Source organism: Engystomops pustulosus, chromosome 11, assembly GCF_040894005.1.
Source record: "Engystomops pustulosus chromosome 11, aEngPut4.maternal, whole genome shotgun sequence".
In the NCBI taxonomy this organism is placed as follows: Eukaryota; Metazoa; Chordata; class Amphibia; order Anura; family Leptodactylidae; genus Engystomops; species Engystomops pustulosus.
The window spans coordinates 69,594,125-69,608,850 of NC_092421.1; the positions used below are offsets into that span (position 1 = coordinate 69,594,125).

At 39.8% G+C, this 14,726-nt stretch overlaps 1 protein-coding gene and 1 long non-coding RNA gene across 3 annotated transcripts in view; one reads left to right on the forward strand and one right to left on the reverse strand.

Moving 5' to 3' along the window:
- The window catches only part of CLCN1 (chloride voltage-gated channel 1), a 107,651-nt gene extending 101,817 nt beyond the window's left edge, over positions 1 to 5,834 (forward strand). For both annotated transcript variants that reach the window (XM_072130166.1, XM_072130165.1), the window contains exon 23: positions 1,631 to 5,834. In XM_072130166.1, the coding sequence (XP_071986267.1) occupies positions 1,631 to 1,930 (300 nt within the window). In that variant the 3' untranslated portion in view covers positions 1,931 to 5,834. The remainder of the gene's footprint in view (positions 1 to 1,630) is intronic.
- LOC140106014 (uncharacterized) overlaps positions 1 to 14,726 on the reverse strand; it is a 340,407-nt gene that overhangs the window by 45,748 nt on the left and 279,933 nt on the right. The gene's annotated exons all lie outside the window — the stretch shown is intronic.

Genomic DNA, 14,726 nt, shown 5'->3' on the forward strand with positions numbered 1-14,726 from the left:
ATTTCAAACCCCATTCCAGACCCTGATTTAATATCATTTCCACATTAACCCTATTTAATATCAGACCCCACACCATACCCCTGATTTAATATCAATCACAACAGACTCATATATTAATATCAGACCCCAGATTTATTATAAGACCCCACATAAGACCCTTAATATCAATCCACACACCTAACCCCGATTTAATTAGACCCCACACCAGCACCGTATTTTATATAACAGCCCATACCAGACCACATCAGACTCATATATTGATATGACACCTGCCCCCAGATTTAATATCAGACCACACCAGCGCCATATTTTAATATCAAACCCCACACCAGACCCTGATTTAATATCGGACTCCAAACCAACGCCATATTTTACTATCAGACCCCACACCAGACCCTGATTTAATATCGGACTCCAAACCAACGCCATATTTTACTATCAGACCCCACACCAGACCCTGATTTGATGTTAATCCCTATAACAAACTCCTAAATTAATTTTACAGCCCAGACCCCATAACCCAAAACTAATACTAATATTAGCCCGCAAATCATTTTAGTAAAATATGGCACAAAAAATATATTCAGACCCTTTGTATGAACTTCAGACACCGGATTAGACCTCCTTTATTAATTCAGAGATCAGGCTCAAAAAGCTTTCTGTGTGGACACCCTAGAGTTTGCCAGACAGGACACAAGGCCTCCTCCTATAGTCTAAGGAAACCGAGGCTCACTTCTATTTTCAGACACACATTGTAGACCTAAACCTACTGGAGGAGCCAGGTGTGGACAGAGCTGGATTACCATTGGAGCTTTGGATTAGGGATCTCGTTGTCATTTGGGCACTTGGTCACTAAAAGGTTCGCCATCAGCGGTAGATCTGGTGGTAGGTGCATGTACCGTATGTAAGGATAGCCCTTTTTAGGGCTAATCCTTTACTCCCCTCTATCTTTGCTAATCTTTAATCAGGGTAATATGCAAATTTTCTTAAAAGGCTACTGGGGTGTGGAGTAGCTGGAGCTGAGGCTAAACGGCCCAGGAGCCTCTTTGATCCTCCTACCAAATACCTTCAGCGCAGCTACAAGGAGCTGCACACATTTGTCCGGAGTTCTGCACATGCGCAGTAGCTCCAGCTTTGCAGGCGAGATCGCACAGCCCCTGGCCTGTGTTTTGCGCATGCGCAGAACTTTGTATAATTACCCTGAAATTTTGCATACTACCCTGATTAAAGATTAGCAAAGGTAGAGGGGAGTAAAGGATTAGCCCTAAAAAGGGCTATCCTTACATACATTAGATGCACCTACCACCCGATCTACCTTAATAGGTAGATCCGTAGTGGTAGGTTTCCTTTAAAGTGATCTTAGACCAAATACTTAACCCCAAGCTTAGTGCAGACCTCAGATTAATATGTATACCCAGGAACACATACATTTTCTCCAGTGCTGATGGTTTGTTACAATGTATCAGGTACAATGTATCAGGCTGTTTAGCTCACAAAAGATAATTAAATTGTAACAAACCTTCAGTCACAAGAAGTAACACTTGAAGATGATAGTAGATGTGTCACCATGCAATGCTCCAGCTCTACTTACTTGTGTATAAGTTCCTTCAACTCATCTTTTCTGCTGCAGCTGCAAAAGGCCATTGAAGGAACCGCCCAGACCGGGGTCCGCCTGCGCCCCCCATTCGCCAGTTTCCGTGATGCCCAACGCTCTTTATCTAGAAAGGAATCCCAAAGACCGGTTCCCAAGGCTCCTCCATCGCCTGACCCATCCATGATTCCTGACGACCACGTAACTTTTGCTTCTCCAGAGATGACGCCGGACTCGGAGCTGGACGACTTATCAGGTCAAGGGTCGGAGAATGTATCACAGATTCTAAGAGACTTCCAAACATTTGCAGAGCACAGTGAGGATGATGCACCTTTGTAACCTCAACCCACAATGCCTTGGGGCCAGGATTGGTTATCCGGCTTTGGCTTCAGGATGATGCTGAAGTTGGGTCTACTATTTGGAACTTTTAGAAGGCTCCTGGTGACTTTGCTTGTATGTCTGGTGCCGGTGACACCTGCTCTACATACTTACATTAAGTACACATACATATTACCACTATCATTATACATTGTCATGGGAGACATGCAAGGAGAACCTAAGGATTTGTTATTCTACTTATAGTGTCCCTCAGGAACTTCATCAAGGACTAACCTCAACCCTTCTACTCTATGTCAACGCTCTGCATTCCTCAGCCAGAAGAGAACTCCATTACATCAAGTAGTACAACCACCAACATCCACTGGATAATCCCTTTGACACCCACAGGGGGAGTCTTGCCATGGTTCCTTCAGAAGGTTGAGGGTTAAGGATGGATGTTGGAAGAATAGAGAGTCATCTTTTGGGTTAATAAAAAAAAAATATTAAGGGTCTCCACACTATAATGAGGGTGGTATATGGCAACTAACTCATCTATGGCAACCAATGGATCTCCATAACCATATTTTCCAAAATTTCGTAAAACACTGATTATTAGTATTTGACTGTGACCTTAGTTCTAGGAGGAGCAGGGGTAACATTTGCACCTTGACCCTGGTAGCTATGGGGTGATTTTACATATTGTGTTTGTTAATGCAATGTAAAGAAAATTCAATTGTGTTTACATTGAATGAACATTGCATTTACATTGAGTAAACATCAAGTTTACACAAGTGCAATGTTGACATATTTGTTAACGCAATGTAAGCGCATAATGTGAACGAACCCTAAGGCTACTCTAACTCATGAAGAGACATCAATATTATAGCACATGTCAGGTGGGAGCCCCAGATTTTCCAGGTGATTCAGCCTTTAAAGGACACCTACCACCAGGATGAAGGACTATATGAAAATGAGGGGCTCCAGTCTCCATTAACACCTATAGAGCCTGGAGCCCCTCAGGATCATTTGCATACAGTCCTTCATTCTGGTGGTAGATGTCCTTTAAAGGACTCATAATATCAAATACTGATATCACTATAATCGATTGAAGCTATTAATAATTACATATGATACATTATTAGTCACTGTCAATATATTTCAGTCTTGAAATTGTGTCACTCATCTCATTTTCTTTTAAAGGGAACAAGTCAGCAGGTGTGACCATTCAGACTGCAGCCAGCGTTATGTATTGTCCCTGGAGAGATGGGTCATCAGACCTCTGTGTGTGTTGTTAGTAGCAGCAGGGCTGTGAAAGAGGAATTTATATTCCAGGATTGTAGCTTCTACAAGTGCACTAGGGATGTGTCCTCACACTGCTGTGCTCTGTGCATTGAGCTGCTCTATAACCCCTCTCCTCTGAGTAAAAGCTGCAGCAGTTAAATATGGCAGTCACCCAGAGAAAATGAGAATAAGTGCACATAGATTAGGTCAGTGTATAAAGCACAGCAGTGTGAGGACATAAGGATATAAGGCTATAAATCCAGAATTGTGATGCTGCTAACAACATACAAAACTGTATGATTATACATCTCTCTAGGGGCAAACTCTAAAAATGGCTATAGAGAGCACTGCAGGGTGAGGACATTTGAAAAAGCTACAATCCTGGAGTATAAATCCATATTTCACAGTCCTGCTGCTAGTAACAACATACAGAAAGGTCTGATTACACATCTCTCCAGGGAAAATACCTAACACTTACTTCTGTAAGCATTTTCATACCTGCTGACTGTTTCCCTTTAAGCGATACGATTTGTTAAGATACATACTCTCTAAAGCATCCATGATACAACAGCCTTCCTCCCTTCTCTTACCCAGAAATCACAGCAAGGAAACAAACTGAATTTATTGCGTTCTCTACTTGAGAAGATACGGTGCATACCTTAGTCTTCTTGGCATAAGTACAGCTACACCCCCTGAATCAGTTCTGTGGGGCCCCCTGAGCATTGGTGATACATAATGGTGCTGGGATAGTAACACAACAGAATTTTGTGGGGTCCTTAACAGTGCCTGGCAGAGGGTTCGGGTCCTGTGGTCCATGGGTGGGAACATCTAGGAGAGGGAAGGGGAGCCATTGACTCTATGTTTGCACCACATGAACTTACCTTTCAGTTCATCCATCACAATTTTTTCTCAAATTATTTCCATGTTTTACCATTTTGGAAACAAAAAAAAAAAATTTCAAAACAATTTAATATTAAAAAATGTAACCAAAAACAGCCGAGATGTACAGCGAGTGTATCAGTCTGATGGACGCCAAGAAGGATTTTACCCAATGAACGGATTTTAACTCTCAATCTTCTGGCTACACGGAGAAGCTCACGTTCTGGACATTTCTGGAGTGAATTTAAGGACACGTCAAGTCTTAACCTTTAATAAAACAACAAAATCCGTTTTTTTAAGCGATGTAGCAGCCGCCGGTCACATGACCTGGATGCATGGAGCGCTGCCCCCTGCTGGGCGCTGTCACCACACACTGATGTATTAAACTCTCTATGGTCTTATTTTTCTACTAAGATACAACTTTGCTTTTATAGAATCTTGCACTTGTTGATTTTGTGAGATAAAAGAATCAGTAGATTTATAAAAAAAAAAAAATACAGGATTCTTATCATGACCAAGGCGGGAGACTGTGATTATATCGGCCCATTGTGCTGCCAGAACCTCTACACATAGGTCCGGTCACAAGGACATATATTAAAGGATACAGAAAGCTACATTCATAATACATATTATTTCTCATTTCCAACGCGTTTCATGTGCAGTTCATACAGTCTGCCACTAGGGGCTGCAAAATGATTACTTATAGGTGCAGGAGAATCTCATTTCTTACAAGATTACTGCCCTAACCTCTATCTACATGAATCATTCATGCAGCTACAGATGTCTCAAAATGTGAAATATTTAACTAATTAGTTAAAGTAAAAAATGTTGGTGTATGAGGACCTGCACCCCCAGTACTTATTGGGAGGGAGACGGATAGACCCCCACCTACCCTCAGCTCTTATGAGTGATTTCCTGCAGTAATTGGGCATATACTCGTGACATACTGTATGTAAAATTACATAGCAGAGGAGAGGTGCAGTCACCTACCCATGGGAATATCCTCACACTGCTGTACCCTTACTGTGCTCTCTGCATTAAACTGCTCCGCCGCCTCTCACCTCTGCTTGGAGTTAAAGCTGATAGGTTCATAGTTGGATACTGACCATCATAGCAGAGGGGAGGTACTGTTTAGTTGTTCAATGCACAGAGCGAAGAGCACAGCAGTGTGAGGATGCCCCTGTGCATTTGGAGAAGCTACAATCCTGGAATAGAAATCCATATTTTACAGTTCTGCTGCTACTAACAACACACTCACAAAAAGATCTGATTACATATCTCTGCAGGGACAATACCTAAAACTGGCTGTAAAGAGTACAGAGCTCAGCAGTGACAGACAAAAAACCCACTTGGAGAGGCTACAATCCTGGAATATAAATCCACATATCACAGTCCTGCTGCTACTAACAACATAAACAAAGGTCTGATTAAACATCTCTCCAGGAACAATACCTAAGGATTGCTGCAGAGAGCACAGAACACAGCAGTGAGAAGAAATGCCCCTGTACATTCGCAGAGGCTACAATCCTGGAATACAAATCCATATTTCACAGTCCTGCTGCTACTAATAACATAAACAAAGGTCTGATTACACATCTCTCCAGGGACAATACATAACACCAGATGCAGTCTGCATGGTCACACCCACTGATAGTTCCTTTAAATGTTTGATTACAATGGACAATAGGAGGCGCTGTGCCTCAGATGCTGGTGATAATGGCACCTTGTATCCTCACTGTCTCCCATCATGGATGATCCTGGGTCCCCCCCCCCAAAAAAAAAGTTCTGTATTAATTGTCAATGGGAAGTAAAATGTTTTATATTACGGATCTGCTGGTGTTTTTTTGGGATCTCCTATCAACCACTGAACTACATGTGCTATGAGTAAGGTCTATCCAACCCCTACAACTCACAACAGTGAACTATAACAATACTAATTATATTAAATTATTTAAATTAAGCCTCAAAACCCCAGGACCAGTGAACCTGCAAGTGCACTGTGGGCACCAGACCGTGCTTTAAGGGCTTCTTCTCTTTTTGGTTTCATCACCCCTTTAACTATGAGTGACAATCTCCGCCTGACCTTTAATTACAGCACTCTATAGGCAAATCAGGCCACGCCCCCTGTGCACTTGTAGGCTGATTTGCATATTGATAAAAAGATGATTATCTTATCATCACAATGGTTGTGACCAGATAAGGTCTCTACTCCTATTCAAGGCATTTTAGGTCTGATAGAACCCTTTAAGGTCTATGAAGGTGAGAACCAGGGAGCTGGTGGGTTATGCTGTATAACATGGAGCTTCCCTTTAAGAGTGTTGATATTTGTCTGCTTCATATAATGGGGAACTGTCTCTTTAAGAATCCCATAATTTTAAAGAGGTTCCATGATAATAACTGTGTTACATTGTGATCCTCTTCGGAAGGTTCCGTGCACAGAATCCTACTCCTAATATTAGTATTCCTTGTAATATGCTTCTGCTTGTTAATATTAGCAGATAGCGCCCCCTGTCCTGCTGAATTATTCATGGCACTCAGGTACTGGAGTTATTACAATCCATGATGTGATCCCAGATATCACGGTGCATCCAATAATAGAAGGATAGAAAGCCAGATGCAGTCCATGACCTCAATAAGTAATAAAGATGTATCTGATTCTGGGAAAGCTGGGTGACAACCAATAAGACAACTTGATGCTCACTAATGAGTGTTGCTTGGCTTAGGTTTGGACAAATATTGCAATGATACATCCTACAATCTAGTACTGGTTTAAAACAAGGTGGATTGGTCACTCAGAGTGTGGGGAAAGCTGGGTGACAACCAATACGACCATCCTTATATTCACCAGTGATCGTCACACAGCTTTTCTAGAGTCCTGATTTTTATGCTTTGTAGAGAAATTGCATAGTACTCGAAAGAAACAATAAACATGATATTCCAAAATTGTGTCTTCTCCAATTGCACTGGGAGACAAAGAGGGTCATTTACGATTCGCGTTTTCCCGACGTGTTACCCGAATATTTCCGATTTGCGCCGATTGTACCTGAATTGCCCCGGGATTTTGGCGCACGTGATCGGATTGTGGCGCATCGGCGCCGGTATGCACGCGACGGAAATCGGGGGGCGTGGCCGAACGAAAACCCGACGGATTTGGAAAAACCGCTGCATTTAAGACAAAAAATGTGTCGCGAAAATTACACTTACCTTCACCAGGTATAGGCCGGTGAATTTCAGGGCATTCCAGCGCGCCTCCGGGGAACTTCAGCGCTGCAGCGCCACCTGGTGGACGGCGGAGGAACTACCTTAATAAATCCCGGCCGGACCCGAATCCACCGCAGAGAACGCGCCACTGGATTGCGAACAGACCGGGTAAGTAAATCTGCCCCAAAGTGTCCTTACACTGCTGTGCTCTGTGTCCTCTGCACATAGTTGCTCAACAGCCCCTCCACTACTATGTTCTGAATAAAACTGTAGAGGACTTATGGTTGGCAGTAAGGCGGGAGTGTGGGACATTCCCCACTTTTGCGATCCTGGCTTATAGATCCATATTACACAGTCCTGCTGTAACTAATAACATACATAAAGGTATGATGACACTGCTCTCCAGAGCACTGCACAGAGCACAGCAGTGTGAGGAAACACCCCCAGTGCACTTGGAGAAGCTACAAACCTGGCACATAAATTCATATTTCACAGTCCTGCTGCTACTAACAACCTACACAAAAATATGATTACACATCTCTCCAGGGACTATACCTAACACTGGCTGCAGTCTACATTTTACACCTGCTGACTGTTTCCCTTTAACTCCATGTATAGGTGAACATACATGTTGAGACATTAATCCCTAATAATAAAGTATTTACATGAATATTATAGTCCGTTTATGGCACAGCATAATTACACATAAAGGTGCTAGTTATGACCAGCAGACTGGATTATCAGCAGCATGTTGACTGTTTCCAGGAAGTTCTTGGCAACTTTTCAATATACAAAATGTAACAATGAAACAGAACAACAGTAAAAAAAAACAAAAAAACAATTGAATGAAATGAAAGGATCAAGATATTAGAATTTACATTTGTTGTCTCTAGAGTCAAACTTGCTGACAGTTTCCCTTTAATAATCACATTGAATGATATCTGTCGACAACAGCTACTTATTGATTGTGTCCCTTTGACGGCAGAAGCTTTTTTTTTTTTTTTAAACCTTCTTTTAAACAATCTTTCTTTATACAACGGGAATAAAACATCCATCAGCAGACGCTTGTTGACTGTTTCCATGCAGTTCCACATGAAATAACTTGTAATGTAAAGAACAATAGAGAAGGATAGAGTAATAACGGGACGGACACAGTGCAGCTCATTTCTCTAGGCTTTATTCCGTGCACCCTCCCGCATGCTGTCTGACCAAGGCTCACCCAGTATATAGGTTCTCCTGCGTGCGCGAGTGTGTGTATATATATATATATACATATGTCGTTATATATGTATATACATACATGTCCTATATGGGAGCCCAAAAGAAGCACAAAATGAGAAAGAACAGTAACTTAGAAAAAGACAATAGAAAACCCACATCATTATGAAATGGGATCCAATCACCTGTCTCCAGCGCAGAACCCTGCAGAGCATCGCAGCTAGGGAAGACCTCTGCAGGTGGCCGCGCCCAGCCGATAAAGGGTAAACCATCTGCAGAGTATCACTCTCAGTAAGGACTCGGTAGATTGGTGCAGAATGAAAGAACACGATGACGGTAAGATTGACTTGATGGTGATGCAGAGCATCGCTCCACTACAACCTTTGGTGAAAAATGGACATCGAATAAGGCATCTGCAGATGGTTTCGCCTACACGTACACCGGATGAGGCAAACCGTGTGCAGAGCATCACAATCAGAGATTGGTATAGAATGGATAGATATGCAGAGCATTGCACCTCTACGGTACATGGCAGAATGTAGACCTCAGCAGAGCATCAGGGCAATTTATTTATTTCACTGAAAATTCTGAATTTTGGGATTTTTTTTTTAATCTTCTGATTGTAAAACTGGGAGGTAACCAGTGACTAAAGGAAAAACTCCAAGCGCTCTCATTGGAATCCCTTTTCTCTTATATCTGGGGATGTCACTGGTTCCTGACGTGTTTTACAGCCAAGAGATGATTTTCCTGTACAGAGGTGCTAAGTGTCCCCCTGATAGGATTCCCAATGATCAGCTGTGAACTCTGAGGAGTCTGGTAGTAAGTGTGGAGATTCCCTGCAGCACTCCCGCAGGGGAAATGAAGTATTACACAGTGTCAATTCACAGCAATGGATTATGTGCGTAATTCAAGACTGTGATGGTCCTCCAGAGAGATAGACACCTTTATAACTGCCCTACCTAAACCAAGAGATTAGGATCCGGTACAGAGGACCTCCTTCCATGAAGCCCTAAATACACCTATAATGTGTCGCTGCAAAATGGATCAATAATAAAAAAAACTTATCCACAGCCATTTCAAAAAATTCTTGAAATTTTGTATCTATATTTAAGAATAAATCAAGAAAAGTGACTATGAAATCAGCGGAAGGAGCCTCCTTACCACCCCTGATTTTGATCCATCGGTGCATCCTTGACTGAGTTAATACAACAATCCATTCATACTCCAATTTCATACAAAATCTAAAAACAGCAGTGCCATCTTACATTAATCTAGATAAACTTTTTTTAGAATTTACTAAAAGCCCATTTTTTAGTACATGTGGCTGTAGGGTTGAAGGGACCTTCCTCTTCAATCTTGATTTTAGTGCATTCTATCCAAGTTCCATTGAGTCAAACCAATTACAGATCTATGCCCCCCCCCAAATCTAATAGGATTGATGCCATTATTCTAGGTCAGTAGTGGTCATATTTTTGTAAAGAATTTTGTAAACGGGACCAGTTTCCAGTACATGTGGCTACTGGGTTGAAAGGACCTTCCTTCATACCCCTGTTTTTGGTCAACCTGCATATCTTCCATTGAGTCAGGTCTTGTGTTAACCAAATACAGATTCATAGTTACTAAAGCCAATCTAATAATAGTGTTGTCATCTACCAACAATCTAAATGTTGATCACCAGAGAGCAAACGTTTTGTGGAAGGTCTACTAATGGATTAATGGATACTCATGGCTTCCAGGTTGAAAGTTCTACTGATTTTTGTCAATTTGTGCATCGCCCATTAAGGCCGTCCTTGTCATACCCAAAAACAGCACCATGGATCCCAAAGAAGATCTAATAAGAGATAAGAGAGGAATTCTTTATGGTCCTCAACCATTAGTGGTCATATTGTTTATATAGTTTTACAAAGGGGCCACTTTCTAGAACATAAAAGGACCTTCTTCATCACCCCTGATTTTGGTCAATCTGTGCATGTTCCATTTGGTCAGATCTTGTTTAAACCAAATACAAACTATGGATCCCAACATCAATCTAGATCACAAGTGATCAACAATTTTTGGAGAGTCTACTAGTTGGCCATTTTCTGATACACATGGCAGCCAGATTGAAAGAACCACTGATTTTGGTATATCTGTGCATCGTCCATTGAGTCAGATCTTGCCAAACCCCCAAAAAATCACACTATGGATCTTTAAGAAGATCTAATAAGAGATAAGAGAGTTGTCCTCTTCTATTGGTTCTATATCAATAGTAGTCATTTTTTTTTACACTTTACTAGGGGTTCACTTCCAAATACATGAAATGATCTTCCTTGTTGCTCCTGATTTTGGCCAACCTGTGTATCTTCCATTGAGTAGGGTCTTGTTAAAACCAAATACAAATCCATAGATCCAAATACCAGTCTAGTAAGAGTGGTGTCATCTACCATCAATCTACATCACCAGTGGAAAAACATTGCTGGACGGTCTACTAGAGGACCAGTTTCTGATGGCTGCCAGGTTGAAAGGTCAACTGATTTTGATCTATCTGTACATCATCAGGTCTTGTCAAAGCCAAAAACATTTCTATGGATCCCCCCAAAAAAAGATCTAATAAAGATAAAAGAGCTGTCCTTTTCTAATGTTCTAGTCTTTGTCCGGTACATGTCACGCATGAAGGGTTCTGCTGCTAAATTTTTGGAACCCTGGTGCCCCTGTGCAAGTAGCAGTTATGGCATTTGTTCTACAACCATCTGTCTGTTGACGGTTAATGGGTCACACCAGGTCAACGATATCCAGAACCCATGTTCCAAATGGGTAACACTGATTAGAAGACCTTCATTGGCCTCCCCACCAGGGAATGTAACTTCTTCTCAGGGAACTGTTTGACCACAGACTGATGTATATTTTGGAAAACAAATTAAAAAATAAATAAAATCACAAATTGAAAGAACTACAAAGAGTTACAGAAGACAAAGACGTCACCCTAAAAACACAAAAGACAGTCACAGGACCTGGGATTTATAGATGACGGTTAAAGGGAAGTCGACGTCAATGTAGTTGCTTCCCGTAACTATAACAAAGCTGTGCAGTCTTCTAGAGGGACAGCGTGAAGGCAAAATGATTCATTTCTGCATAGACTAAAAGCTCCAAACATGAAGTCATCCAGATTTAACAATGGATCCTCTCAGTAGATGTGCCACATATCACTAGGCTCCATGTAGCAGAGCTGATATTGGCAATTAACTCTTTACAGCTTCAGTACCTGTATCAGTGGCCCTACATAAATGTATTAATACCTCATTGACAACTCAACTTCCCAATATTTATGGGTAGCAAAAGCAAGTCAAGAAGACCTGTCTCTGTTCTGAATACAGAATTTCTAACCCAGGTTTACAGGGTAAAGTATAGACGTGTCTGGTCCTCCAGAGTGAGATACATAATAAATACATTCATGTTTCCATAAGAATCTCACACTTAACAACTACAGTGTATCTATAAAATAATATTATGTAATAAAACACCATCATAACTTCTATAACTGCCTATACAATGCAATGTTCCAGGGAATGACAATATACATACTATGATTGCAATTAAGAAATACCAGCAAGTTACATTTATTATTAATAAGTTAACATTATTGGGAGAGAACTAATATTTTCATTTCACATTTCATCTTATCTCAGGATGGGAGGAGTTTTCTGGTGCACTCAGTGCTGGAAGTTAGTGACAACTAACACATCATTACTATGTTATACAAATGATTGACACTGGAAACATTGTCTAATTGCTTTCTGACATTATTCTCCAACTAGATCTGAATTGTCTCCAATGCAGAAGGTTACCTGCTATAATACTGACTGACTCTATGTACAGGTATATAACTACTATAATACTGCCCCCTATGTACAAGAATATAACTACTATAATACTGCCCCCTATGTACAAGAATATAACTACTATAATACTGCCTCCTATGTACAAGAATATAACTACTATAATACTACCCCCTATGTACAAGAATATAACTACTATAATATTGCCCCCTATGTACAGGAATATAACTACTATAATACTGCCCCCTATGTACAAGAATATAACTACTATAATACTGCCTCCTATGTACAGGAATATAACTACTATAATACTGCCTCCTATGTACAAGAATATAACTACTATAATACTGCCCCCTATGTACAAGAATATAACTACTATAATACTGCCTCCTATGTACAGGAATATAACTACTATAATACTGCCCCCTATGTACAAGAATATAACTACTATAATACTGCCCCTATGTACAAGAATATACCTACTATAATACTGCCCCCTATGTACAGGAATATAACTACTATAATACTGCCTCCTATGTACAGGAATATAACTACTATAATACTGCCTCCTATGTACAAGAATATAACTACTATAATACTGCCCCCTATGTACAGGTATATAACTACTATAATACTGCCCCCTATGTACAAGAATATAACTACTATAATACTGCCTCCTATGTACAGGAATATAACTACTATAATACTGCACCCTATGTACAAGAATATAACTACTATAATACTGCCCCCTATGTACAAGAATTTAACTACTATAATACTGCCCCCTATGTACAAGAATATAACTACTATAATACTACCCACTATGTACAGGAATATAACTACTATAATACTGCCCCCTATGTACAAGAATATAACTACTATAATACTGCCCCCTATGTACAAGAATATAACTACTATAATACTGCCCCTATGTACAGGAATATAACTACTATAATACTGCTCCCTATGTACAAGAATATAACTACTATAATACTGCCCTATGTACAGGAATATAACTACTATAATACTGCTCCCTATGTACAGGAATATAACTACTATAATACTGCCCCCGATGTACAAGAATATAACTACTATAATACTGCCCCTATGTACAAGAATATAACTACTATAATACTACCCACTATGTACAGGAATATAACTACTATAATACTGCCCCCTATGTACAAGAATATAACTACTATAATACTGCCCCTATGTACAGGAATATAACAACTATAATACTGCTCCCTATGTACAGGAATATAACTACTATAATACTGCCCCTATGTACAAGAATATAACTACTATAATACTGCCCCTATGTACAGGAATATAACTACTATAATACTGTCCCTATGTACAAGAATATAACTACTATAATACTGCCCCACTATGTACAAGAATATAACTACTATAATACTGCCCCTATGTACAAGAATATAACTACTATAATACTGCCACTATGTACAGGAATATAACTACTATAATACTGCCCCCTATGTACAAGAATATAACTACTATAATACTGCCCCACTATGTACAAGAATATAACTACTATAATACTGCCCCCAATGTACAAGAGTATAACTACTATAATACTGCCCCCTATGTACAAGAATATAACTACTATAATACTGCCCCCTATGTACAAGAATATAACTACTATAATACTGCCCCCTATGTACAAGAATATAACTACTATAATACTGCCCCCTATGTACAAGAATATAACTACTATAATACTGCCCCCTATGTACAAGAATATAACTACTATAATACTGCCCCCTATGTACAAGAATATAACTACTATAATACTAACCCCCTATGTACAGGAATATAACTACTATAATACTTCCCCTATGTACAAGAATATAACTACTATAATACTGCCCCCTATGTACAAGAATATAACTACTATAATACTTCTCCTATATACATGAATATAACTATTACTGCCATATAGCCATTATAATACTACCTAGTACATAAAAGATGATACTTTCTAACAAATATATTGCAGCTACAAAAAGAACAAGAATTTTGGTTCAATTCAATGTATCAAGACGGTAATGACTATTCTGATGATGAAGGTTAGCATGAAAACAGAGGTTAAAACTTTGGACGGGGAATCTTATGCTAGTTGGAGAATGACTTTAATAAATTCTTATTGCTCTAGACAAATTTCCAATTACATTTCTAAGTTCAGGAGTCACAGGAATTACAATATAATAAGATGGATCAGCAGCTGCCGCCTGCTTGTGGATGGTTTCCAGTTACAGGTTGTGTCATTTATACTATGCTGCATTGTCTATTGTTTTAATATTTTGTTTTGAGCTGCTTTTATCTTTTATATATCATATTTATTACTTTACAGGAATAATAATAATAATACTTCTGCTATTACAGGTAAATTATTCGTTACT